A 27415-nucleotide genomic window follows, 5' to 3' on the forward strand; every position below is an offset into this window, starting at 1 on the left:
GCGGCCGCACGGCCCTGACCCGCGGGCCTGGAGGTGGGCGTGGGCCAGCCGGGCACGACCCGCGGGGAGAAACCGCCGGGCACCACCCACCGGGGCGGGCGGGGCGCGGGCTCGGGCTCGGCCCAACCACTGCCGCGGGGCGGGGGAGGCCAGAGCAGCCGCGCGCCCCGACGCCGCGCGCCTCCCGTCCCGGGGCGCCTCCTGCGCCCGGAAGGCTCCCGGCCCCCGCGTCCTCCCCGCCTCGAGGAGAGGCCGGGTTCTCCCCTCCCGCCCGCTCCCCGCGGCGCCCCCCGCACCCCCAGCCGCGCTTGGTGCGGTCCGGGCTCCCCGGTCACGCGGCGACGGGGGCGCGGCTTCTCCAGCGCTGCTGGTGCCTCTCGCGGCCTCGGCGCGCGTCCCCGGGAGCGGCTGGAACGATGTTGGGCCCGAGTCGCCTCAGCTTCGTCCTCCTGGCCGCGGCCGTCACCTGCGCGGGGGCGCAGCACGCGCCGCCGGTGGGTGAGCTCGAGCCGGGGCGCGGGGCGGAGGGGGGCGGCAGGTGCGCAGGGGGCGTGAGGCGCACCTGGTCCCGGGCGGCACCTTCGCCCGGGTCTGGGGTCTGAAGGGCACAGGTGTGGGTGCGGAGCGGGCCGGTGAGACTCACCCCGGTCGATTCGATACAAGCTGGGACGAGAAACGTTTTTAGCCACCTCCGAGGAGCTGCAGAAGAGTGGCTGTGATTTGCACACCCCCAAACCCGAGTAATTGTACTTGCTCTGCTCGTCCCTGCGCATCCTCAGCTGCCAAGAGGAAAAGTCCCCGTCCAGTAGTGTCTGTAACTCAGCTAAGCGGATGACCTGATGACTTTGGGGGTCTCTGCCCCGTGGACAGGGGCTGAGGAAGTTGAGGAAGTTGCAGCTCAGACGGCTGGGAAAGCCGGGTTAGGGCAGTGGGTACAGCCCAGGAAGGCCCCAAAATGGCCTTCACCTCCGTTTTCCCTATCCCGCGTCATGTGAACTCCTGTCCCGTGGCTCTGTACCCACAAGGAAGTCACAGAACCACACGCTTGATAACAGGAGACAGCGAGGGACCAGCCACACTCTTGTTTTTACAGAAGTACACTAGGAGTGAGAAAATCTCTAACCAGAGGCTCGCGCTATTATTTTCAAAGGCATGTCTCTTGTGATACCCAGGCTTTCATAATCCTCTTCTTTAAAAGCAGTAACACTAGGGAATATAAAAATAAAATTAAATATATAGATATAGATATAGATATAGATATGCCTTATAAAAGAAAAAAAAAAGCAGTAACACTGCATCTGTCTTGGCCAACAAGTCAAAGGAATAGGAACTTGGCTATGCATATGACCTGGGGCTAGATGAGGATGCTCTGGAGTAGCTTAGGTAAGATATTGATTATGGGAACAAGATGTGTGAGTTCTTCTTTCACTCTTGTATTCCTCTAAGGAGAAAGGCTTTAAAAATAAAATCATGGTGGGATATTATTCAGCTAAGGAAAAAAACGACAGAATATTGAGTAAATAAAAGTAGAATGCAAAATACTGTGTACAGTGATTTTGGTAACAGAAAAACACTACGACTAAGGTCTAGAAGGTTATAAGAAAAAAAGGAATTTGCTTTAGTGTGGCTACGGAGTGTATTTGCTATAGAGTCGTTGGGATTATAAAAAATTTTTTAAACTTTATTACTTTGATATTGTCAGTGCCTTTCATTTAGCCAAAGACAGGAAACACACCTGTAGTTGAATGGAGTGAATTAGGTTTATTACTCTTTATGGTGAGTGAGAGTGCTCGCCATGGGCATCTGTAGGACCTCACAGTAAAAGGGTATTAGGAATAACCCATTTCATAATTTGGACTTTGGCTGTGTGATTTGGAGGTAGGTCTAAGGAGTCAGAGGTTTGCTTTTAGAAAAGCAATTTTGTGATTGGGTAAAGAAGAAAAGTCATTCATTTGACCAGAGAAGGTGGGTATTGGTATTTTATGAATTGCATGGAACCTTTGTTTTTGTCTGTGCTTACACAAAATCATAAAAGTGCTTTGTTTGTTCTCATTTTTCAAGTTTCATGCTAACACAGGAACAGAACTTGGCTTGGTTGTGTCAGACCAACTTGTAATGATGTTGAGGTCTGATTGTGAACCTCAGAGCTATTTCAGATGTCAGGAGCTGCTCTCTCTCTCTCTCTCTCTCTTCCTTTCTCTGTACTGTATTATTTGAAACAAAATTATTTTTGAAATTATTTTAAAATTGCTTTTAGAATCAGCAGTCCCTCCATTAATTTAATGGTTTTTTTAAGATTTGTTTATTATTTTTTTTAAAGATTTATTTTTATACAAGAACCGGGGAACAGGCTAGATGCACAGGAGGGTGAGAGGATTCACTGGAGACAGAGCGGGAACAGAACAGGCAGATAGAAGTAATACACGGCTGAGGGGAGCAGCAGTGGGCAAGGCAGGAGAGGTCTGCTTAGCCATGTGGAATTCTCACTGGCCGGCTGGGATTGAACCTGTGCTGCAGAGGCTGCGAACAGCTTCACAGTGCGGCACTCAACCACCTGCACCACCAGGGAGGCCCCTATTTATTTATTTATACAAGAACCGGGGTATAGGCCAGATGTGCGGGAGGGTGAGAGGATCCACCAAAGACAGAGTGGGGAGCAGAACAGGCAGACAGACGAAATACACTGCTGAGGGGGAGCAGTGGGTGAGGCAGGAGAGGTCTGCTGTGCCATGTGGGTCTCTCCCTGGCTTGCTGGGATTGAACTGGCACTGTAGAGGCTGCGGACAGCTTCACAGCACTGTGCTCAACCACCTGCGCCACCAGGGGAGGCCCTAATAGTTTTTTAGTACAGTGGTTGTCAAAATTTAATCCACTCACCAGTGTCAGTTTGAGAAACTGTTTTCCTAAGTCTTTAACAAAATGGAAAAAATAAAGGCATAAAACTAAAATTAAGAATGTTACCTTGTATTCAGATTTTACAGACTTCCAATTTTGGTTGTTAAAGGTTGTTAAACCGGTGGTCTTCTTATGGTGGGTTTTTGTCTTTTAGCATCTCCACTTAGAAGAATAAACACATCGACTCCCTTATGTTGAGCCCCTTCTTAATCTCTTTTATTGATCTGGTAAATTCTGAGAGCCAGTGGCCAACAGAACCTGTGAAAACTCATATAAGTCTAGTTCCTTCTGACAATAAAAAGCAGTTTTTCACTGTGGATCATTATATGATAAACTATTTGTAGCCATATAGTAACAAAAGATATTCAAAACCACTTTTGATTAATATGGATAATAAGGATTGGCTTGAAGTTACAAACAAGGCATTTGATTTGGAACATATATGGGTCTGGTTTTGCTTTTGACTCTTTTAAGAATATGACATTTTGAGGTCTCCTGGAGTCATTTATTACTGATTCTGTTTTGAAGCCTGTTAAAAGATGATGGTGACAGAAGTGGCACAAGAGAAGTCTGGAGAGGGAGTTGGAGGTGCTATCATCCTAGGATCCCTAGACCTTGTTCAGGCCTTTGGAATTTATCCTAAAAAGAATGGGAAGCCATTGGATGGTCTTAAACTAGACAAGACAAGATAAAATTTTCTTTTTTAAAAAGACGAGTTTGGATGGTGGGGCGTGGTGCCAAGTTGGATATGAGGAGACTAATCTGAGAAATACTGTGAGTTGCAAGTATAATGATATTATTTGAAGCCATTGGAACAGGTGGATTCAACTAGAAAGAGGATGGAAAAAGAGAGGGAAAGAGACGTATGCAAAGGCTAAGGGATTCACACCGATACAGGTAAGGTGGAGAAGAAATTGGCAAAATTAGAGTAGTAGTCAGAATGGGAGAGTGTGTATTACAGAAGATGACAGGAGAGAGAGGGACAGGTTACTGATGTTGAGTGCTACTGAGAGGTCAAGTGTCCATTATGTTTGGCAGCTGGAGATCATTGCTTACTTTGGCCAGAGCAGTGTGGGCAACAGAAAACAGATTGCATGCGGTAGGCTGAGCAGTGATCAGCAGGAAAGGAACCAGAGTAGGAGAGGTGACTTCTCAGTAATAAATCTGAGCAGATTCCTAAAATGTGTGAAAATGAAACATAATGACTCAATGATTAGTTGCTGAAGGGAACTTACTTTTATGCATCAGCTTCTCATATGAGTAAAAACATTCTTGACATTAGCTACTGAATCAGCTTATAGCAAGAATTTTCACAAAGGTTCCAAAATTGCATAAATCCCATCTGGCCTAGCAAATGTTACTATTCTGCATGTGCTTTTCCACAGTACTCCAAAGGCAGGGACATATGGGTATAATCTGTTCACTCAGTCAACACAAAGTTTATGCTTACCTTGTACTGGATTTAGAATGGTTAGTGAACAAAATAGAAAATCCCTGCCCTCCTGGAGGCTTTATTTACATTCCTTGTACCTAAATATCACCAGTGTAGTAGGGTGCTAGCCATCAAAGCCAAAAATAAAAAAATCATGAAATAATTTACATGCTCCTTTAAGGCAGTCATAGATGCAGAAGACTTACCTTTTCTTATTTGATAGGTGTATGTATGTTCTGTTATACATAAAGAACATACTAAGAAAAAATCATATTTAGAAAATAGTTGTTGGTGAATCAAAGAATTTTAAAATAGTCTTAATGAGTAGGGACAATACAAAGAGATTCAAGCTCCTGTGAATCAATTAGAGAATTTAGTGAGTTTACTTCCTCTCACTTAGGAAGCAAAACAAGAGATTCTAAGTTGATTGTGGCTTTTTTCCCCTTTGAGCTGCATTTCAGTATTCAAAGCCGATTGCATATATCTGCCTATCACCTATTTATGGTTTTTACCTATCAACTATTTAAATTTTTACCTATCTTGATAAGGTTGTCTTTTATTAAAACCTTACAAGTTGATCAATAAATTTGGAGATAATAAGAGACTTTAAATCACAAATGAGTTCATTATAATTCTACTTCAAGTCTACACATAAATTTGGAAGCTGAGTTTGCTTGTAAAAGTCTTCTTTGAAGGTGGAGATATAATTCTCTACCCCTATATCTAGCCTTTTTGTTTAAATGACTTCAATTTTTACCTGCTGGGCATCTGAACTGCTCTGGTCTCCTAACTGCTACCTTTTTTTTTTTAAAGTGTTGTGTGGATGTTTGTATTTCCCTGCTATTGTTGGGTCAAATGTACTTGCCTAGGTCTTGTGGTTAAATATATTTCCCTTTTTTTAGGAAACTGTCAAACCACTTGCCAGAGTGGCTTACCTTTGTACATTCCCTTTTGTCCATACAAAAATGTGGGAAATTTTTTTCTATCTTTGTTAGCATTTGACAATGTCACTATTTATGTCTCTGTTCTAGGCAGTGTAGAGGTAGCTTGTTGTGATCTTGATTTGCGTTTCCCTTATGGCTAATTATGTAGAACTTCTTTTCATGTGCATATTTGCCATCAGTAGATCTTTCTTGGTGAAATGTCTCCTTATGTGTATCATAGCTGCTACCTTTTAAGATTTCTGTCACATTTACCTTTTATTCTTGCAGCCAGATTGCATGCAAATCTCATATCTGTATTTCATGAGTTTTTTAAACTGCTAACAGGATTACTGTAGTAAAATGTCTGATTTCAAACACCTACATGTATGATGGCTAGATTGCTCTCTTACCTCTGGGAGCAGGTAGGATGCCCCTAAGATTTGACAGCACTCTTAACTTCCCTTACAGTTGTCTAGTAGAAATACGCCTTGTAGTTTGATTTTTATATTGACTTTAGAGCGCAGATCACGCAGAAATAATTATTAGGGAAAGATGGGCTCATTGTGTTTTACTCACTTGCTGAGTGATTTTAGTGATCATCAAAAGCCCTAAAGGAAGTGCAAATTGTTCCCTATTAGGAATTAAATTGAAGCTTTGATTTTATTGAGAGAGCAAAAGCAGCCTGAACCAGCGCTCTGACACCTGCTTCTGTCACCAACTGTGGAAACTTCTAACCCCTAATGGAACTGGACCCTTCATCCAGATCACAGCCCTCAAGTTCTTAATAGCATGAAATTCAGTAAGAGGGCAGATAATGGAATTGTGTGAATCAGTTCACCTTATAAACTCAACTAGAGTTGTGATACTTAGAATTTTATGGTGAATAAGTTAGAATGAAATAAGAATTTCATTTCTAAGGTTAATATGTGCCTTTGTAAAATGATGTGATTGGAAAATTCATACCTGTAAATTAAGACTTTCTCAACTAGAATGCTCCTTTTACTTATCCGTTTCTAACTTTATTAAAAAAAGATTAGTGAATTTTGAATACCTTCCATTGCAGTGTGTTATTTTTAAATAATTTTCAGTTGTGACCCTTAAAATACTCTCAGAATCACTCTGTAAAAATCCTCTATGGCACTGAAGAATATAGAATATATCATATAGAATATAGATAGAATAGCGTCCCAGAGGAAACTCAGCCTTCGATACCCATTTTAGACATGTGACCTTCAGAATTGTAACATTAATTTGTGTTGTGAAAAGCCACTGAGTATGTGGTAATTTGTTGTCACAGCAATAGGAAACTAATACAGCTAAGAGCTGCCAAAGACTGATGTCAATCCTTTAGCTTATGTTTTGATTGACTCTGTGTGAGAGAGACTTTTAACTAATTTTTGGCATTTAGGTAGTAGAGGAGTGTTAACTGAAGTAATCTGAAAGAAACTGTTTTGAGGAAAGGAAATCCGTGAGAAGTTCCTAACTCAGAGTAGCAGTTACTCTGAAGAATAGGAATAATAAATGAGGATGAAAAGGAGAGTGAGGGGCTAGTACACAGAAAATAATGCCTTTCCTAACCTCTACATATAGAATTGCATGGGTAGCATCATTGCTAGATAAAAAGCAAGTACATGTATCTCTCCTTGCTCTTTTTCCCCCACACACATATGTTCTATCTCAAAGGATTTTCCTCTGAAGAAAATGAATAGTCTAGCCACAACAAGACAGCTTGGATGGGTGTTGGTACCGTGGAGCAGTAATTGACCAAATCCAGTCTGCTACCTGCTTTTGTAAGGCTTGCAAGTTAAGACTGGCTTTTACACTTTTAAAAGGTTGGGTGGGAAAAACAAAAGAATAATAGTTCACAACACAAAAAAATTGATGTGAAATTCCCATGTCCATAGCAGAGTGGAGTGGAGTTGGAACACAGCCACGCTGGTTTGCATGTTGACTGTGGCTGTGTGAGCAGTAGAGCAGTTGATTTCTTCCAGAAGAACTTCTCTCTGTGCACTATATTCATGGCTTTTCCCTGCTGCTTAGGTGCTTCACGTCACAGTTACACAATTATAACTCATCGGCATGTTAAAAGCCATGCGTTCCAATGTACTGTGTTATTTTAATCTTAAAAAAAAAGTATATACCTATCTTGTTGAAACAAGAGCAGAAAAGTAGACTTCAAATGTTGAGTTCTTTTGACAAAGTGGAGTAAGGATTTTCTTGTTACTGAATTAGACAAGGAATCATTGTTTATTATGCGATGGCACTAGATTAAGCACAGAAGATTAAGCAGTCAACACAATATCTGCAGTTTATGGAGAAAAGCGATCAATAAAGTAAAATTCATTGCAGTTTTTCATCATAGAAGAATTTATTTACAAACTTTAAAAAGTGAAATGAGACTTCAACGAGAGTAAGTCTGCAGCTAGCTTATTTGTTAGCAAAGCACAGAAAGCCCTTTACTTAAAGAAATCACATTTGATCGTGACAGTGGAAGAGATGTGTCCTGAGAAAATTTGTTTCACACCATTAGCCTTTATATGAGAACATTTGTCAGGGAGAACATTTTGTCTGGCAGCAACATCAATGTCGACTGAAGAACAAGGCAAATGAAACCCCGTTGTTTCCCTTGGCTCTTGTAGTTATGACATAGATCAGTTACTGATATTTGTTAAAGCTCCATTGCCAAACTTGAGATTGAATAATTAGTCTTGATGAGTAATTTGCATGAAGCAACTACAAGCAAGGATGTTTTCAAAGAAGTTGCAAATTCAATAATTCACTGTGACTTGAAGTGGATCTAGAATGATGTGTAACAGTTGGCAGTGGTAAAAATAAGTGTGGAACAGAAAAAAAAAAAGGCTTGGATGAATGTACAAAACTTTTGAAAATGCAGGGTATTTATAAAGTTTGTTATATTACTGATTGGCAAGTACTTTGTAGAAAATATTTTAATCGATCATGTTATTGAGCTAATACAGTCAGCTGTGAACTTCTTTTGCTCTTGTAGACTTAGCCATTATCATTTGTGAATTTTTGTAAGAAATGGATGCTGATATGCTACTTCCCCAACCATCTAGTAACCTAACAACAGCTTACGAGCTCAGGGCCAAGGCTGAAATTTTTCTAAAAAAACTATCCTCAGTCACCATTATTGAACACTGAATGGCTTTAGAAGTTAATAGCTTTTGCTTATTTTGATGTTGAATTATCAAATTGATATCTAAAATCTAATATTTTATACTGTAATAATTTTAGAAAAAGCACTTAAAAATTAATGGTTAAATTAGGTTTCTACTTAATATTTGATACTGTTTCTTAATGAGTTCAACCTAAAATTACAAGGCAAAACAGCACTGAAATAAGAACCATAACTCTAGTAAATTTACATTGACAATGTTTGAATCATAGATGAAGTCGAATTACTTTATACACTTCCCTTACGACCAAAAGTTAAAACACGATATGAGGTCTCCCCGGTGGCGCAGCGGTTGAGCGCTGGGTTGCGAAGCTGCCCTCAGCCTCTGCAGCGCCGGTTCGATCCCCGGCTGCTCCCCGGCCACCGGAGGAGGGTCCCACATGGCGCGCAGACCTCTCCTGCCGCCCGCTGCTCCCCTCAGCAGTGTACTCGGTCTTTCTGCCTGCTCTGCTCCCCGCTCTGGCTCTGGTGAATTCTCTCACCCTCCTGCGCTTCTGACTGTACCCAGTGCTTGTATAAATACCAAAAAAAAAAAAAAAAAAAAAAACCACGATATGAGATCTCTATTCCCAAGCAAATTTGGTGCAGATATATTTTCTATGCTCAACCTACATTTCTAGTAGTTCCCTTTCCTACTGTACCTTCCTCATATTGTGGATTATTAATTGTGGAGACACACACATATTTAAAATTATTTCACTTTAACAACATTGGAATCTTGAGAGGAAAGGAGGTAAACGTGCTTGCCATCTTAAACTAGTAATAAAAGAATCATAAATCTATGTAAATGCTTTTGATTGTTTATGTTGAGAGCTAATTCTATTTTCTTGAACAGTTCTCCCTAAGCCAGTCTCATTCACTCATTGCCTCAACAGTGACCTTAATGCTGAACCTCTAGAGGCATAGAATCTGATAATGAAGAGAGATACAAGCACACATAATGCAGTGGCATAGATATGGTAATGGGGATGTGTACAGATGCTGTGGGCAGATAGAAGAGGGGGTGACTGTTCTCATATGGTAAGTGCATACAGATTTCAAAGGAAAAAGGATATTTGAACTGGATTTTAAAAGTTAGAACCAGAAGTTTACCCTACGCAGAGAGAATAGCACATCTCGGCAAGGAAGAGGAGACACTATAGAATGTAGTTGGATGTGACAGGATACTGGGTTGGTAAATTAGGGGCAGATTATAAAGGCCCCTGAATAGTGTTCCCAGAAAATCTGGTTTGGGGTGCAAATCTCTACTGCAATGGAGTTGGCTCATAATATCATAATATCACATCCTATTAAGTAGTTTACTATTAGTAATAAACCAACCTATCTGACAAACATTTTCCACCTACTTTTGTCTGTACTCTATTTGCAATATGAAAGCCAAATTGGCACTAGTACAAATTGAGGCTAAAATCTGCTTGGGTGAGGTTTTAGAAGTTTTTGTGACAGGAAGAGACTTTTAAGTATCTTTGAAATGGTCTAAAATGGCAAATCATACTTGATTTTATCTACACAGATTAACAATTTTTACCTACTTTGCCTGTCTAATCTTTTTTTGTTTTTTGAAACTGTCCATTTTCTTTGTATTTTAGTGGACGGAAGACTGCAGAAAATCAACCTATCCTCCTTCTGGACCAACGTGAGTAAACATCATATGGCTAAACTCACTTTGACCTTTGTGGAGATTTTGTTTGATCTCATAAAAATAACAATAAGTCATATCTTCTATCCGGAGACAGTTTCCCCCCACCCCCCGCCCCCAGACTTGTGTTTTATGCATTTGGCCAAGACCCTGAACAAATAGGAAAATAACCACAATGAAAAATATCCCTTTCTATCAAAATCATAGCAGAGTAGAGAATTTCTATTCTCTACTACTAAATTTTTCTACCACTAAGAACTTTTCCTGACAAATACACAACTCACCTGTGATTTTCTGTGATAGATTAAACTACCAGGTTACATTGAAGCAAACACGTATAGGGTCACGTAGATGAAACATTTCAAAAATAAACGCTGGCGTCATACCACAGCTATGGAGAACAAAACATAAGGGACGAACCACCATCAGGTTTTCATGTGCTTAACATTAATGTTTTCTGTCTAGCATGTTGGCCTTTTTAAATCCTTTGTGGCTAAATGGACCTGTTAGAAAGACACAGAATAGCTCAGCACCCCCGAGGGTACAAAGAAGGAGGAGGTGTCGGGAATGGTAGTCATTTTTGTTCTGTTCTTCCTGCTTGATGCTGAGGGGACAGGAAGGCAGAATACAATTTTAACCAGTAATACGAAGATAACACTTAGGGGCTTTGTAGCACTTTACATAATTCTAAATTATGTGTCCTAAGTAGCCTCTGTCCCAGATACAATGAAACTGTAATAAACTAAATTATCTTTATTTACTCACCTTCCTGTAGAAAGAGGCAAAAATTTGAGAGCAGTAGTCATTGGCAGAGTAGTGTAAAGGCAGTTGGTTTCTGTTACCCTAAAGCCCTGTCTCTAGTGGCTGCTCTTCAAGTCTCCCATCACCATTGGCACCATATTGGTCTCCAATGCCTTGTTGAGTGCATGCTGCATCTCTTGGCTGTTCTCATGGCCCCACTTCATTGAACATTTAGCAAGTAACTGCTACTTTTAAGGATTTTCTCCTTCCCCCTTTTATGTGCACCTTATATGTGTCTATGAATTGATTACCATGCAAGTCTTTCCTGCTTGGACATTTAACTAGTTCCACACCGCAGCATGTGCACACACACATACATACATGTATGTGTGTGTGTGCACACATGTACAAAGAACATTTTTCTTATCGTTTATATATGTATACATAATGCACATATTTTGGCCATAGTGTTTCTGGCACATTCCTTCCTACCTTGCTAACCTGGTTCCTAGGCAAAAATCCTTAGCACTACTCTGTTCCTTCCCTTGTCTGAACTTTAAGTGAATCTTGAGATCTGGGAAGGAAATGTGATGTTCATACCCCTTTGAATCACAGAAAAATAATTCTCCTATACTTTTAAGGTCATCCTTTTCAATCAAGGACATAAATTAGCATGGGCAGCTGTGAGGGAGGAAAGAAACACCTGTTTATCCAGACTGACAAGTCACATCAGTGCTGGAGGTCAAGGACTGACAGACAGATCACCCCTTTATCCATCTGAACCCCATTAACATTATTTTTTTATAGCTCACTGGTGCTTTGCATCTGCTCTCTTATTTATATGTATTTGTGTTGTGTCACTTGGACACGTTTCTAAGCCACCTGGGGAGCCAGATGGTTTCATTCAATTAATATTGATTACGATGACCTCGCTACAGCAAACACTTAAGTCTCAAAAATAATGATGTCTATTGTTCATAATAAGCTAGGAAAATATATGATAGTATATTATGGTTGATTTAATACTGATATTTCTCAACATTTTCTGCATATTTCTTGTAATTGTCACCACCCTCATAAGGTAGGTGCTCTATTTCTCTAGGAAATTGAGGTGCAGATTTGAATTTTTTTTAATTATATTTCTGTGTAGAAGAACTGGGGTATAGGCCAGAGGTGTAGGGTGAGGGGTGGGGGGAGTGAGAGGATTCACCAGAGACAGAGTGGGAAGCAGAACAGGCAAACTGACTGAAATACACTGCTGAGGGGAGAAGCAGGAGAGATGGGAGAGGTCTGCTGCATCAGTGGGTTAGCTCCCTGGCCAGGGATGGAACTCAGGCCTTAGAGGTGATAGCGCTGAGACTTAATCCCTAGGATGGAGGGTAAAGGGAGTGATGCAGATGTTAAATATTGAGATATTTTAGAAAAATATTTACTGTGATATGAAATGTTGGATTATGGTAAGCTTTATTTATTAAATTAATTTTGTTGATCAGATTAACAATTCTCTCAAAGAATTCTGATTCTATCCTGAAATAAATTTGTCTGGGGTCTCTCCATCTTCAATTACTTAAAATCCTCTGCTGCATTATATATTTACTCTCCTCTGGAATCCTTGAGCTATTTAGAACTCTATACTGAAAAAAGAATCAGGAGAGGGATATGGTTGGGTTTTGTTAGATGTTGTGAGGGGAAGAGCAGCTTATTGAAGTTCATGGGCAGAACACAAATCTTCGGACAATTTCACAGCTATGAATAATTTCTGTGGGCTGCTGATTTATGCTTGCCACCAGACACAGAAATCCAAATGCATGCTGATGGGGAGGGGAGGAGGTCACTAGCATCTTCCCATAGTAGAAAGAACAGTAATTATTTAATTTAATTTAGATAATCAGCTACTACAGAAGTGGATTTTAAAAATCCTTTGAGAAGAACAAAATTCATTCATTGTGATCTTCTTTAAATGTGTGCAGCACAAGAAGCTGCTGTGTCATAAAACCTGAAACATCCACCCAGAGCCCAGACTCAGCAGAATTATTTAGAGATTCAAATAATTATTCATGACCACAGGTGTTTAAATAGGACCACAGTTCATGACTTTTAGGAACTAACCCACCCCGCCCTAGGCATTTCTCCTTCACATTGCGGAACTTGGCAACACCTTCTTCTCTGGAGCAGAGCAACAATAGAGCAGAAGAGGTCTATTTTTAGGCATAGTTTTAAGCTGATAAATCACTAAATAACACCCCTATAGAGGCTGCTTCAGCTTAACAAGTGCCAGAAGATAATGTTTCTATTGCAACAGAGAAAATAGCTGTAGAGTTCACCAACCAGAAGTATTGCTCGGCTCTGTTGATAAGGATGTGGACAGTGTTTGTCTTCATAGTAGTAAAAGAACAGGTAGCTGGGGAAAGAGTATGATAGAACAGTGCTTGGGCTTGAACTTAATCCAGAAGACTGAGAAGAGGCCTCCCCGGTGGTGCAGCGGGTTGAGCACAGTGCTTTGAAGCTGTCCGCAGCCTCTGCAGTACAGGTTCGATTCCCGGCCGGCCAGGGAGATTCCCACATGGTGCGGCGGACCTCTCCTTTCGCGCCCTCTTCTCCCCTCAGCAGTGCTTTCGGTCTTTCTGCCTGTCTGCACCCCACTCTGTCTCTGGTGAATCTTTTCACCCACCCATGCCTCTAGCCTGTACCCCAGCTATTGTATAAATAAAAAATAAATCTTTAAAAAAAGAAAGTATGAGAAGAAAGGAAGTAAGGAAGTGTAGGATGATTGAAGAGCGAAGGTTCTATTTGGGGACTTTAAAGGGTCTCTCACTGAGGCCGACAGTAGAGAAGTTGATTTGGCAGTAGTGTTAGGTTGTCTAAGAGGAAATTCTGAGACTGAGAAATCAATTAGCAAAGTGCCTACACTAAATCTGAAGATTTAGGGAGAGGAAAATCAAGGCAGATATTTCCTACCGGTGCTATTCAGGCTTTTTATATATATCTATCTCTTGAACCAAAATTATATTAACCAATTCTTGAACCAATTCATATTAACTTTCCAGAATGTATAATTCTATTTCAAAATTTCTGAAACTATTTCTACTTGGGTGTAGAACGTACAGAAGCACTGGGTGGGAAAGCGCTTTTTTTACTATTTTTGGTTTGAGTACCAGCTTCTATATTGCTGTTAAGAATACGCTTCTAACATATCCATCTAGATGTAAGTATATAATCCTCAAAGCCCCATCAAAAATTTGCTTTCAGTATTTCAAGATGATGCACCTCTCATTACAGCTATAGGGGTCCAGTTCCATGGTACACCATAAATCTTGACTTACCACCCTACAAAAGATGGCATGAATTGATGACTGACAAGGCATCAACGGTATGCTGACTCTTAAAGCGTCTCTTTGTGACTTTACTGAATACAATTGCAATTTTGAAAGAATGCTACATGAAACTGTACACCAAGTATTTTAAGAATACTTTGATACTTTTCTGCCATTTACAATGAATGATAGCATAGAAAAAGATGTCATCTCTGTATAGCTACTTGCTCTTTTCAGGGGGTTTTAATTTTTTTTTTTTTGGCCTTTGTTTCTTCCTCTTACTGTCATCTACCTTCATCTGAGTAGTTAAGAATCAAATGCCACATTAAGGACAAAATTAGACTGCTTGTGTTTATAACTAATTGAAATTATTTTCAAATAGCACTATTCGATTTAGCTACATATGCATGTTTAATAAAAACAGATAGCAATCTTAGTGTCAAATTTCAGCACTACTTTGTTTCTTGTTATTTTTTTGTTTTTCAGCTAAAGATAATAGTGAATTCCCTGAAGGATGTAGTAAATGCATTTGTGCCAAGTGGAAAGATTATACAGATAGTGGATCAAAAATTGGTAAGAAATACTACTTCCCATAATAAATTTTGTTTGTTTATTGAGGTCATTCATTTCTAACCTTACATAAACTTCAAGTATACAACTTTCTGTTTCAACACCTGTATAAATCACGTTATAATTATCATCAAAGGTCTGGCTTATGACAATGATAAGTTTTAAACACCCACATATACATAGAATTAAGAGAGGGTTCTGGTATTTTGTAAAGATATAATTTGACATCCTCTTCTAAGAAGCATTGACAGGTTTGCATTTATTTTAGACCACTGTCAAAACTTCATAGGACCTTAAAATTCTGGAGCTTGGTAGTATTACAATAACAAGGCACAATATAGCATACATATTTTGCAGCTTACTACTCTTTAATGTTTGGAAAACGTATGCATTATTTTATAAAACAATGGGCAAATAAGCATACATCATTTGGGACTATGGCATTTCCTACCCCTTGTAATACTTAGGTTTGCAGGTTCCCTATTGAAAATTTGGGTGTTTTTCTTAAGTACTTTTGCCTGAGTTGTTTCAGGACACCCAGAGATTCTTCTAGATATGACCAAATGACGTATTCAGCCCAACCCTTTATTTTATGGAGCCCTTCAGGAGCTGTGACTGTTGAAACTCGATTGCTTGGGCATTCACCAAGGGTTTTGTTTTCTTCCTGGTCACGCACAAAGACTTCATTTCTCATCCCCTTTTTTCTTTATTTTTGGTGAAACCAGTGGAAAATCTAGGTCTGGCACTCTAGGACCACCTGAGAAATCCTCATCACCTTCTTTTAGTCTTTGCTCTTCAGTGCAGATTTTTTTAACCTTGGTAGAGGTGATATTTGGAATCAAATAATATTTTGTTGTGGGGACTCTCTCTATGCATTATAGGATGTTTAGCAGAATCCCTGACCCTACCCACTGGATGCCATTAGCACCCTTCAGCCATGACAGCCAAAAAGGTCTCTTAACATTGCCAAATCTCCCCTGGGGCAGGGGGGTTGGGGCCATACTGCCTCTAGTATCATTGTCCTAGAGGCAGGATGCTCTGGATATTTTATGCCTACCATACTTATACCTGTCAACCACCAAACCAGTGATTTATGTTTATGTTTTAAGAGCCATTGGTTAAGGCTGGTGTTTATGTTCATACTAACCAGGCTTCCCAAAATAAAAATGTTGGCAGAAACAGTGAAAGAGGGGCTTCCCCTGGTGGCGCAGCGGTTGAGCGCTGGGCTGCAAAGCTGCCTGCAGCCTCTGTGGCGTCGGTTCAATCCCCGGCCGCTGGCGAGGGTCCCACATGGCACAGCAGACCTCTCCTGCCACGCCCGCTGCTCCCCTCAGCAGTGTGTTTCGTCGGTCTGGCTGTTCTGTTCCCCGCTTTGGCTCTGGTGAATCCTCTCACCCTCCCGTGCTTCTGACTATGCCCAGTGCTTGTATAAATAAATAAATCTTTAAAAAAAAAAACTATTAAAAAAAAAAAAGAAAGAAACAGTGAAAGAGAACCCCAGTATCTCTGCTCTTCATGTCTACATGTAGGGCAATGCATGGAAAGGGTTTAAATACCCAGGTTTTGTGATCAGACAACTTTGGGTGTTTTGTTTATTCTTTAAACATTCGATTTTAAGTCACACACTAGTGGTATGTCCAACAAATTTCTTAACCTTTGAAACTTAATTTTCTCATCAGAGAGCATTTACAGATTTCATATGGTGGTTGTGACTACTGAATGACATGCTGTATGCAAATCCCAGTGCCTGGATGTAATAAATGACTGATAAATATATAATTCAGTGAGGATATTCAGTGAGGATATATAATTCAGTGAGGATACTTGTGCAGTGCTTTGAACACTTAGGAGGAAAAATTAGTATTCTTATTTAAGTCATATTACATGTAAATAACAAGTTGGTCAGAAATGAGGCTTGTGATTTTTAATCACATTGTCTCACCAAGAGTTTGTAAGTTTAACTAGTGATCACATTGTTAGCAAATAGCTGCTGTTGAGAATGTCTGATGTCCACCATTGAGTTAGTTCATGCGTTCATTCAGCTCCAGAATGCAGTGAATACGTGTGAGCCCCAAATCAGCCATTTACTATGAGTGAGGAGAATACAGACTTGCTGCTTTGAGTGTGAGAAGGAAATAGTAGTGAGTTGTAATGCCGGTGGCTGAAGGATGACTTCAAGTAGAGAGATAAGGCGTGTTTGTGATGTTCCTGTGTTGTGATTTGTGTTAGATTATCAGCTGGATATATTACAATTTCTTATACAGGAGAAAAACAATCCTAAGGCTGGAATAAGCAATGACAATCATAGTTCTCTGCTTAATATCTGAGAACAGATAAGCTTAAGGGAACAAAAACAAGAGTTAAAGAACTAGGGTCCCAATATTGAGTATTATTTAGAATCTTTTAGAACTATCATGATGTAAATATGCTAAATATGCTTTTAAACAAAATATATGCTTTAAAAAATTATGATAACCTAGTGTTACCATAATTGGAATAATAAATTATTTTTTAAAAGAGAAGGGTATAAGAAAAAAAAAAGTTTGTCACCTATTAATGACAGCAATATCTAGAACAAGTTATATGTATAGACTCATATCTCAAAGCAACACAAATAATTGTTAATTTGTATTTCAGCCTGGCATGCTTGGCCACTTTCCTGGACCTTTTGAGGAAGAAATGAAGGGGATTGCAGCTGTCACCGGCATTCCTTTAGGTAAAGTTCACTTTGCAGCTGTTACAAATTGAGTCAAGTGCTTCGAAAGTCTTCTATTGCAGAATGGCATAAATTAAGTGCACAAATCTTAAAACTCACTAGAGTTTTAAAAGTGCTTATATACATGTAGTCACAACTCGGATTGAGATATAAGATTTCCAGCAATCCAGAATGCTCCATGATGCCCCCTCACAGACAGTATTGCTTCCCTAGGTAACTCTTATTCTGACTTCCCCATAGATTAGTTTTGCCTCTTCTTGAACTTTTTATGAATAGGACTGAAAAGTATGAAATGTGTCTGGTGTCTTATACTTGTCATTATAGGTAGCATGCTGTTGTATGACTAGGATATATTGGGCTTGTTTCCAGATAGAATAAAACATTATGAACATTCTTGTACATGTCATCATATTTTTAGTTATTGATGTCTTTTAGAAGCTATTTTTAAATGTTCACTTTCCAATAGCATTTCAAGAAAAAGACTTTTCTACCATCACAAAGTTTTATTTTTAAGCCAACAAAGCAATAGGATTGTTATAAATAGCTAGCAATACCTTGGTTTTACAAGAGAGATAGTAAAGCCTTTCTGAATATCAGTGGTATTTATTAACAAACATTGCTAGATTTTTTTCCATTGGTTTGCTTCTTTTAAAGCCATTCTTTAAAAAGGTAGTCAACTTACTGGAAACATCAATTCCTCTATCATTTTAAGAACCCTGGCAAGTGAATATAACAAATAGCTCAAGAGAAAAATGAATTAAAATGATTCATAATAAAAGAAAGTAAGAGTAGTATTTCACCACAGTAGAAGTCAAATGGAAATAAAATGAACATTAGATCATGATGGGAAAAAATGTGAAACCTAATGTGTTAAGATAAAATAGGACATAAAAGGTGGGTTGTATACTTTCAAACTAAATTCTAAGTGGACTTATTATAGTTTTGGGAAAATATTTAATAATTAGAATGTTATAAATGGGTTTTCTGCAGATTTTATTAATAGTTCCTCTATCTCTTTTCTCTCCTTAGAAATGTTAGTCACATTCTAAAGTCTAGCAAAATGCATTTTCAGCATAAACCATGAGTCAGATATATTAAGTTATCATATTAGAGGCCCCCAAAGAAAATAAAAATGTAGCACACTGATGAAAAATGTGGCCCCAGATGCCAAGCTTGCCTTATGGGGAACCATTTTTATCTTGAGTCTACAGAGACCACACAGACTAGTAAGTCACCACCAACTATCCAGGCTTACTCAGGCTGCAGGTCACTTTTATATATCAAAGGAAAAACTCACTCAGTGATGATAGTTAAGCTTTTTCTTGAAAAATAATTTTCTAATACTGTCATGGTTCTCTATATTGACCAAAAAATTTCCTATCTTTTCTCGTAGGAGAGATTATTTCATTCAATGTTTTCTATGAATTTTTTACCATTTGTACTTCAATAATAACAGAAGACAAAAAAGGTAAATGTGTGCTGAGGGAGGATGGGCCATGCACAGTACAAAGTAAAAGAAAAACCTAAATAAATGGGATTGGAATTAGTAAAATCTAGGTGGTTAATGTTGCTTCTGTGTATGCTGATACAGTGTTAGAGATCTTGGTAAATTTTTAAAAGTGAATTGAAAACTCAATGTAATGCCTGTTAACGTTTAAGTCAGGTGTTTCAGGCTCCTGGTCTACTCAAACCCAGCTTCATGTTTGGCATAGTCTTCAAATACTTAATTCCCCAAACTTGCATCAAAAGCCAGGACAGACCTGCCATCATTTCCCAGCCAAATGACCTTGTGTAGAACAGCCTGACATCACCATGTTTTTCCTGACAATTCCCCAGAGCACAGAGCACAGAGCACAGAGCACAGGGTGGTTTGCCCTGATTCACTCTTATCTTTTACCTGTGCTTCAGTATAAAGGGTTATACCTAGCCCTTGAGGTGTCCAGCTGTAGGTGACAGTCCCTGAAGGGAAGCTGTTGGTAAGTCTTATTAGGCAAGGCTAATATAGTTGTGTCCAGGTAGAGCCTTGTCATAGTGGACCACTGGTCCTTTTTCCATATTCTCATTCTACCTGAAACTCTGATGATGTTGTGGGGCTTCTGGTTGATGTGATAAGGACTATAGGTGATCTTGTTAACATCATCTATATGTACTTACATATCAGGATAATGCTTCATCCTTATGTTGGATTGAACAGTTATGAATATCAGTTAAGCAGAATTAATTGATTTAGAATCATTCATACTGTCAACTTCTACATTTCTCTTCTGCTTACTTTCAATTAGGTCATCTACTGCATGGGCGAAACATGGATTTTGGAGTATTTCTTGGGTAAATAAACAACGTGGTATGATCAGTCCCTGAGAAGAGCAGATTGTGTTACATTGATGAAAATAAGCCCATGTCATGTCCAAAATGTGACCAGGAGTGAAGACATTGGATTTCTGGTTTTGAGACAAGTTGGCACACTAGTATTCAGTTATTGGAGCATTTGAGTTGCACCTAGTGAGCAGGAATCTGAACCATGCACATCTAGTTACTGCTTCTAAGGAAGAGAAGTATTCTATTTTGTGTATCATCCTGACCTTTCTCAAAAAAGTGTAACAGTAATTAGCAACCTAAATTTGAATCTGGGATTTGTTCTTTATAGGCAGGTATATTGGAGAATTAATTAACTTCTCTGAGCCTCAGTTTGTCTTATGGAAAATGAAGGAGAAAACAGTCCATATTGCAAAGTTCTCATTTGAACTGATCTTTAAAGGGAGGGAAGTTTGGAGATGGCTCAAAAACAGGGGAAGGAAGAGCACAAGGGACTTCGGTGATGAATTACGGGTGCTGTGGTGGTGGGGGACCTACAGGGACCACACCAAAGGAGAGAAATCAAATAGTAACCAAAAATTAACCAAAATGTAAAAAATAAATAAATAATTTTTAGAGATCAGTAGCCAAAGCACCTAGTGTAACACCTGGCCATCATTATAGTCTTCGTTATTATCATTGTTTACTAAAGACACTGAAATTTGTCTTTCATAGGTGGAATACAAATAATAATTCCTGGGTCGTAACCGAGGAACTCAAACCTTTAACAGTGAATTTGGACTTCCAAAGAAACAATAAAACTGTCTTCAAGGCTTCAAGCTTTGCGGGCTATGTGGGCATGTTAACAGGATTCAAACCAGTAAGAAATCTATTTTTACCTAATTTTGCAGGTAGCTCTGTTCTGTGTCCTGCTATTACTCTCTGCGAAGGGTGGAGTCCAAGGAAATGAGGATCTAAAAAAGAATATGAAACCCCAGTTCATCCCTTTGTATTTTTTGTCTCCTTCATAGGTGTGAGCTTGCATGGTAGAGTAGAAAGCAAATGAAGGTTGCTAATCCCGTTCTGGGGAAAAGGCATGTGGCTGGGTGTTGAGGGCTCAGAGTCGAAATCTGGGATCTGGTCCTAGTTCTGCCACTCAGGCAAGTTAGGCATCAATTCTCTGCGCTTCAGTTTCCTTATCAGACAAGTGTGACCAATAATGTCCCATCTAGTTGTTTAACATATTTGATGTGAAAATACTTTGACCTTCTAAAAAATCTGTTATTATAAGTGATACTATTGTAGTTGCAGTTTTTCTTTGCAATCCTCATTACCCAGTTCAGGCCTTGGTCCAGCTCTATAATGTGCAGTCAGAGGACTTCAAACAGCATGGTTGACATTTCTAACTTCATTATTTGTCTTATTCTTAGGGTCTGTTTAGTCTTACACTAAATGAACGTTTCAGTCCAAATGGCGGTTATATTGGTGAGTGGCAAGTTCTTAAAAGAAAGGGGATTCACAGATGTTTGAAGAGGAGGGAGGACTGTGCCTTCTAGTTATATAGTCTTAACCTCTTGCATGTCCTGTGACTACGTTTGATCTCTTCCAGGTATCCTAGAATGGATTTTGGGAAAGAAAGATGCCATGTGGATAGGGTTTATCACTAGATCTGTTCTGGAAAATAGCACAAGGTAATCTCTTCAGTTGCTTCATTAGCAAGCATAATATTTTAATTTTTTATTCATTTTTTAAAAAGATTTATTTATTTATGCATACAAGAGCTGGGGTTCAGGCCAGAGATGCCAGGAGGGTGGTGGTGAGAGGATTCACCAGAGACAGAGCGGGGAACAGAACAGAAGGACTGACTGAAGTACACTGCTGAGGGGAGCAGCAGGCGAGACAGGAGAGGTCTGCTGTGCCATGTGGGTAGCTCCCTGGCCAGGGATCAAACTCATGTTGCAGTGGCTGTCGACAGCTTCATAGTGCTGAGACTTAACCCCTTGCCCCACTAGGTAGGCCCAATATTTTATTTTTTTTAATTGAAATAGACTGACATATGCTAGTTCCAGGTATACAACATAATGATTCACATATAGTGAAATGTGTATCATTATAATAAGTAAAGTTAACATCTGTTGCACACAACTACAAATTTTTTTACTCTGGTGATGAGAACTTTTAGAATTTACTTTCTTGGCAACTTACAAATGTACAATTCAGTGTTATAAACTGTGGTCTCCATGCTGCACGTTACATCCCCATGATTTATATAACTGTAGGTTTGTACCTTTTGACTCCTTCACCCATGTTGCTCAATCCTTTATCCTCCTCCTATATTCTCTGTATCTGTGAGCTTGGGGGAGGTCTTTGTTTCCTGTCTTTAGATACCAAATGAAGTAAGACCATCGTATTGTCTTTCTCTGATTTATTTCACTTAGTATAATATCCTCAAAATCCATCCATGACAAGATTTCATTCTTTATGATTGAAAATTATTCCAGTGTGTGTGTGTGTGTGTGTGTGTGTGTGTGTTTATAATGAGGAATGAATACACCACATTTTTTTATGAGTCATCCATTGATGGACACTTAGGTTGTTTCCATATCTTAGCTACTATAAATAATGCTGCAGAACCATGGTTGTGCAGATATCTTTTCATAATAATGTCATTGGTTTGGGTTTTTTGTCTGTTTTTTGGATAATTACCCAGAAGTATAATTGCAGAATCATATGGTAGTTCTATTTTTAATTTTTCAGACTGTTATTTTTAACTTTTATACTGTTTTCCATAGTGGCTGCACCATTTTACAGTCCCATCAATAGTGCATCAGGATTCCCTTTTCTCCACATTCTCCCCAACACTTATTTACTCCTGTCATTTAATAATGCTTATTCTAAGCTGTGAGGTGTTAATCTCATTGTGCCTTTGGTTTGCAGTTCCCTGGTGATTAATGATGTTGAGCACCTTGATCATATGATTTTAACCCTCATTTTGTTAATGTGGTGTATGTATCACATTGATAGATTTGCAAATACTGAACCATCTTTACATGGTTAATGGGGTCATAATGATAATACTTACATAATTATCTGTTAAATGTAGTATGGCTTATTTTAATTGCTCATATTAAAAGATAAAAATATTTCCTATTTTATCATCCATCAAGAAAATAGTTCAGAATTTTTCAGGGGAACCTTTGAAACCCATGTAATTATTCACTTTCTGTGTGCTTATAACAAGGAAGTGAATTTACTTACTTAAAAAGTGCTGGGGACTTTTCCACTATGAGGGACATCTATCACTTTTCCTTGGTATACAATAAACACAAAAGGAAATTGTACAAAAAAAAATCGTCATTGAAGTCTTACTATCTATTAACCTAGAAGTTACAATCTACTCTGGTACAGAAATTTTATAATAGCAATACTGCTTTTAGCTTACACTACATCCAAATGACCTAGAATAAATAGGTGTCAATTCTATTTGTTTTCTCTTTGTTATTACAACTAGGAAATGTCCATTACTAGTCAACTAAAAATGTTTTCTTTTTTTTTAAATGTTTCTATGTAGTTATGAAGAAGCCAAGAATATACTGACCAAAACCAAGATATTGGCCCCAGCATACTTTATCCTGGGAGGCAACAAATCTGGGGAAGGCTGTGTGATTACACGGGGCAGAAAAACAGCTTTGGATATATATGAGTAAGTACACTTGTTAAAGCAAAATAAGTAGAACTGAAGCATCATGTGACTCACTAACAGGTTGAAAGCTTAAGAAGAACCTCCCTTTGTATCTAGACTCAACCCCCAAAAGGGCAGATGGTATGTGGCACAGACAAATTACGACCGTTGGAAAAATCCCTTCTTCCTCGATGATCGCAGAACACCTACAAAAATGTGTCTGAACCGGACAACCCAACAGGTACATCCCCAGTGTCATTGACAGGAGCTGGTGACCTAGTGATCTAGTTCTGGCATTTTCTTTGACCTTCTAGGATTTTATAAATCTCATCCGGTAACTTTAAATAGTCCCCACTAAATTTTTGTTTTCTGTAGTTTTTCATTTAAAGAGCTAAACTTTGCCTTACTTTCCCTAATTCTAATGTTGGACCCCTCTGAAGCTGAATGATATACAGGCAAGAAGGGAGGAAGAGACAGAAGGACGTGTTCCCTTAGCACCACTACCTCTGTTTCTAACAGTGACCCCAAGGAAATTCTTTCTAGGGGTGTTGGGAAGGTTCATTGAAGAGTGTCTTGGTTTCTTATGACTCATTTAATGTAGCTAAGCTGCTGCTAGTTGTAACTTGTGGAACAAAACTACTTTTGTGTTTCAGAATATCTCATTTGCAACCATGTATGATGTCCTGTCAACAAAACCTGTCCTCAACAAGGTATTTTAATTCTATGTATATTTGCTAATTTTAGGGAAAGAATTTGGTCCTGTGCTTATGTGCTGTTTATATTCATGATCTGGAATAATGGTTTCATTAAAGTCAGTTGTTTCAGTCTTTGTTATTAGCTTATTACTTATTAACTATTTGTATCATTATGTTATATAATACATTATATATCTTATATATAATTCCATGTTAATTATCTAATATTAAGTCATTTCATAACACAATTTCACAAGTATAGAAATGCTAGCCTTGAGTCAGGACATCTTGAAATTGACAACATCCTTAAAGTAGGACTAACTTTTCTTCCAGCTGACTGTGTTTACAACCTTGATGGATGTCACCAAAGGTCAATTTGAAACGTACCTGCGCGATTGCCCGGACCCTTGTATAGGCTGGTGAGCACCCCGGGCCTTCAGCGTGAGCTCCGCAACACAAGGTGGGAGCTCCCGCTTAGCTGACTGAGCAGCCATCCGACCTTCCAAAGATTCTGAATCAGGACAGGTTGTCATTGAGGCGTGTGCTGTCCTTCTCAGTGTGTTTACAATTCACATGCTATTTTTGCCATAACAGCTGATTGTTCTTATTTACAGATAACTTCCTTAAGTACAGTACAGCAGTTGTTGAGAATTTGCTGAGTTTCATTTCACGTTGACATTTGTGGATGAGGATGGGCAATTAAACTATTGTGGGTCCCACCTCCATGTAATGAAATGAGGTTCTCTGTGGGCGTTGAATCCAGTGCATCTGTGTGAGTAATAAAATAAATGGTCCACACTAAGCAGTTTTTCACTTAAATCTACATGATTGTATGTTTTCTATATAACAATCTTTTCTCACTGGTTCTGACTGCTATTAAAATTAATATACCATTGTCTTTGCTGTTTGTAGCAGCGATTTAATTTCACTAATTTTGATTGGAGGGAGATAAGATGGACATTGAACTATGTATTTCTCTTACTGGACAATTCATGGGCCTTTGATTCTAAAGAGAAGTACTTTTTGGGGTTCTCAAAGTAATCCGTATGCAAGGTAGTCTTTTATGTAGAGAGTTGAAATGTTCCTTTTTTATAATTACTCTACCTCCTAGAAACCCCAGGAAGTGGTTAACTTCAAAAACTGAGCCCCAGGTTCTGTGAGTTAATGGTAAATAAACAGGTCAAAGACTTGTGGAAAATGGGAAGTAAACCGCCATTATTTTAAATTCTAAATAACATTAATAAATACATTTTTGTCACTCTGATTAGTATGTGTTTTTTTAAAACTAGAGTTACTAAAAATGTTTTTCAGAAATCCAGCTATTTATGAAAAGTGCTAATAGAACTTGCTAACCCTTCAAACTTTCATAACTGTGAAATGCATGCCAATTGGGCAAGACTGTATCCGCTTCATTTCTATAAAATGTCAGTTGTATTCAATACATTCAATAAACAATCATTGGCAGTAGTGTCAGCCAGGTGTCATGTATGCTGATTGATGTGTACCTATGTGTCGGTCTGAGGGTGGGGATTATTATGGAGAAATCCAAATAATGTCTGAATTAAATTACAAGGGTTATGTAAATGGGTTATTCAACTTATAGCTAAATGTTACAATCTCTTATGACTAATCCCTCCACCTCTTAACCTATTGGAATCAGCCCCATGTGCAAGCGTCTAAAGGCAGCTTTCCCCACCAAGACAGAAGGTGCTTCCATAAAATTACAGTGACTCCAGTTTGAGCTTAGTGAACCAAGAGGAGTATGGGAGGATTTGTGTTAAAATAGAACTTAATTCATTAAAAAAAAACGAAATGAGATAAACATCTTTTTCTAAAGTATAACCTTTGATATACATGATAAGAGGTGAGGTGATAATTGTTTGATTACTCAGTTAAATCAAGGAATTTAGAAGAAATGACAGCTAGAATTAAATTTTTAGGTATTGTGTCTAGAGGTTTAAAAAGGCAGTTTATAAAATAGGATATATAGTTTAACCCTATTCTTGGGGGAAATGTAGGGGGGTGTTCAAGGGCTTAATGGACTGTGGTAGAAGACTGGATGTCTTGATGGTGAGTGTGCTATGGGAACATACAGCTATCTGAATCATATAGGGTATTTATGTACCAATGTTACTTCAATAAAGGCAACAATTGAATAAAGAAGAAAATAGAAACAAAAAATAAAAATGGTAATCATTAAAAAAATTATAGAGCATTAAAATATTCTTTGAAATATTCTAAACCATCTTAGAGTTATGTCTGTGAACAAAGTGGGCATCTAGCTCAGATGCCTCCAAAATAGCCTGCCAGTTACAAATGAACTTTATTTTTATACATGGAAAACATCTGGATAATGCATATGTATATGTTGCATAACACAGCCTCATAGTAAATGTGTTTAATTTTGAAAATAGGAACTGATGCCAACCCTATATGAATTTGAGGAAAACATAATTCAAGTTAAGCTCTCCAATAATCTAGTGGGCTAAAACAGCTCTCCCCACATATAGATAAGATAGAATGAGGCTAGGTTAATAGCTTACTTCAAAATATTATGATAAGTGATAAGAGTTTAATAAGTCAACGGTGAGGCCATGCATGCCCAGGTGTGAGTGGGTGAGTAAAATCTCATTACAGAAAGGAGCAATAACCCAGGAAAAGGAACTGCATGCCTAGAGCAGTTTCTGTTTTTCACATACTCAGGTACAGTGGACCAGCCATATTGCCAAAATATGTTTTCATTTTAACTACTGAGAAATAGTACTCCTTTAAAACCCAAATACCAAATGATTCATTATCAGCAGAGAATTTAGTTTATTGTCTTAAATACAGAAAATCAAGTTTCAATATTCTTATATTTTTTTCTGACTTAATTTTCAGTTTAGTTATGGTAGGATGTGTAAAACTGTCATTTCTGTTTGCCTTTAAGTATACTGAGTTCATTATATATAGTGTTGTATAGGGAAAGGTGTTCCTCTAAGTATTAAGAGATTGTGATGTTCTCCTATAACATGAATTTGAAGGAATATATCCACTCCTTTGTTCAATCCAGCACTATGTATAATAGTTTTATAATAATAGAAACCAATAGTTATAGTTTTAGTTTTACCTAATACACCATGTCATAGGTTGTCATACCTATGTTGTCATAAGTATAAATGGAGGGGATTTTGCTGTGAAATAAGTCAGAAGGAGGGCCTCTCTGATGGCATAGGGGTTAAGTCTCAGTGCTATTGCTGCTTTGGCCGAAGTTCAATCCTGGCCAGGAAGCTAACCCACATACGGTGCAGCAGGCTCTCCTGTTTCACCTGTTGCTC

At 38.7% G+C, this 27415-nt stretch overlaps 1 protein-coding gene across 1 annotated transcript; it reads left to right on the forward strand.

Annotated features, from left to right (window-relative positions):
• Positions 1-416: 416 nt before the first annotated feature.
• Positions 417-24521, forward strand: ASAH1 (N-acylsphingosine amidohydrolase 1; the record flags this gene model as incomplete). Its single annotated transcript, XM_084232015.1, has 14 exons — positions 417-494; positions 10036-10082; positions 14106-14196; positions 14627-14713; positions 17348-17426; positions 18820-18894; positions 19709-19754; positions 20457-20601; positions 21152-21206; positions 21331-21412; positions 23293-23424; positions 23521-23644; positions 24057-24113; positions 24432-24521. The coding sequence occupies 14 exons, from the start codon at positions 417-419 to the stop codon at positions 24519-24521; spliced, it is 1188 nt and encodes a 395-aa protein (XP_084088141.1).
• Positions 24522-27415: the final 2894 nt, after the last annotated feature.

This window comes from Talpa europaea (genome assembly GCF_964194135.1).
Source record: "Talpa europaea genome assembly, chromosome: 4".
Lineage (NCBI taxonomy): Eukaryota > Metazoa > Chordata > Mammalia > Eulipotyphla > Talpidae > Talpa > Talpa europaea.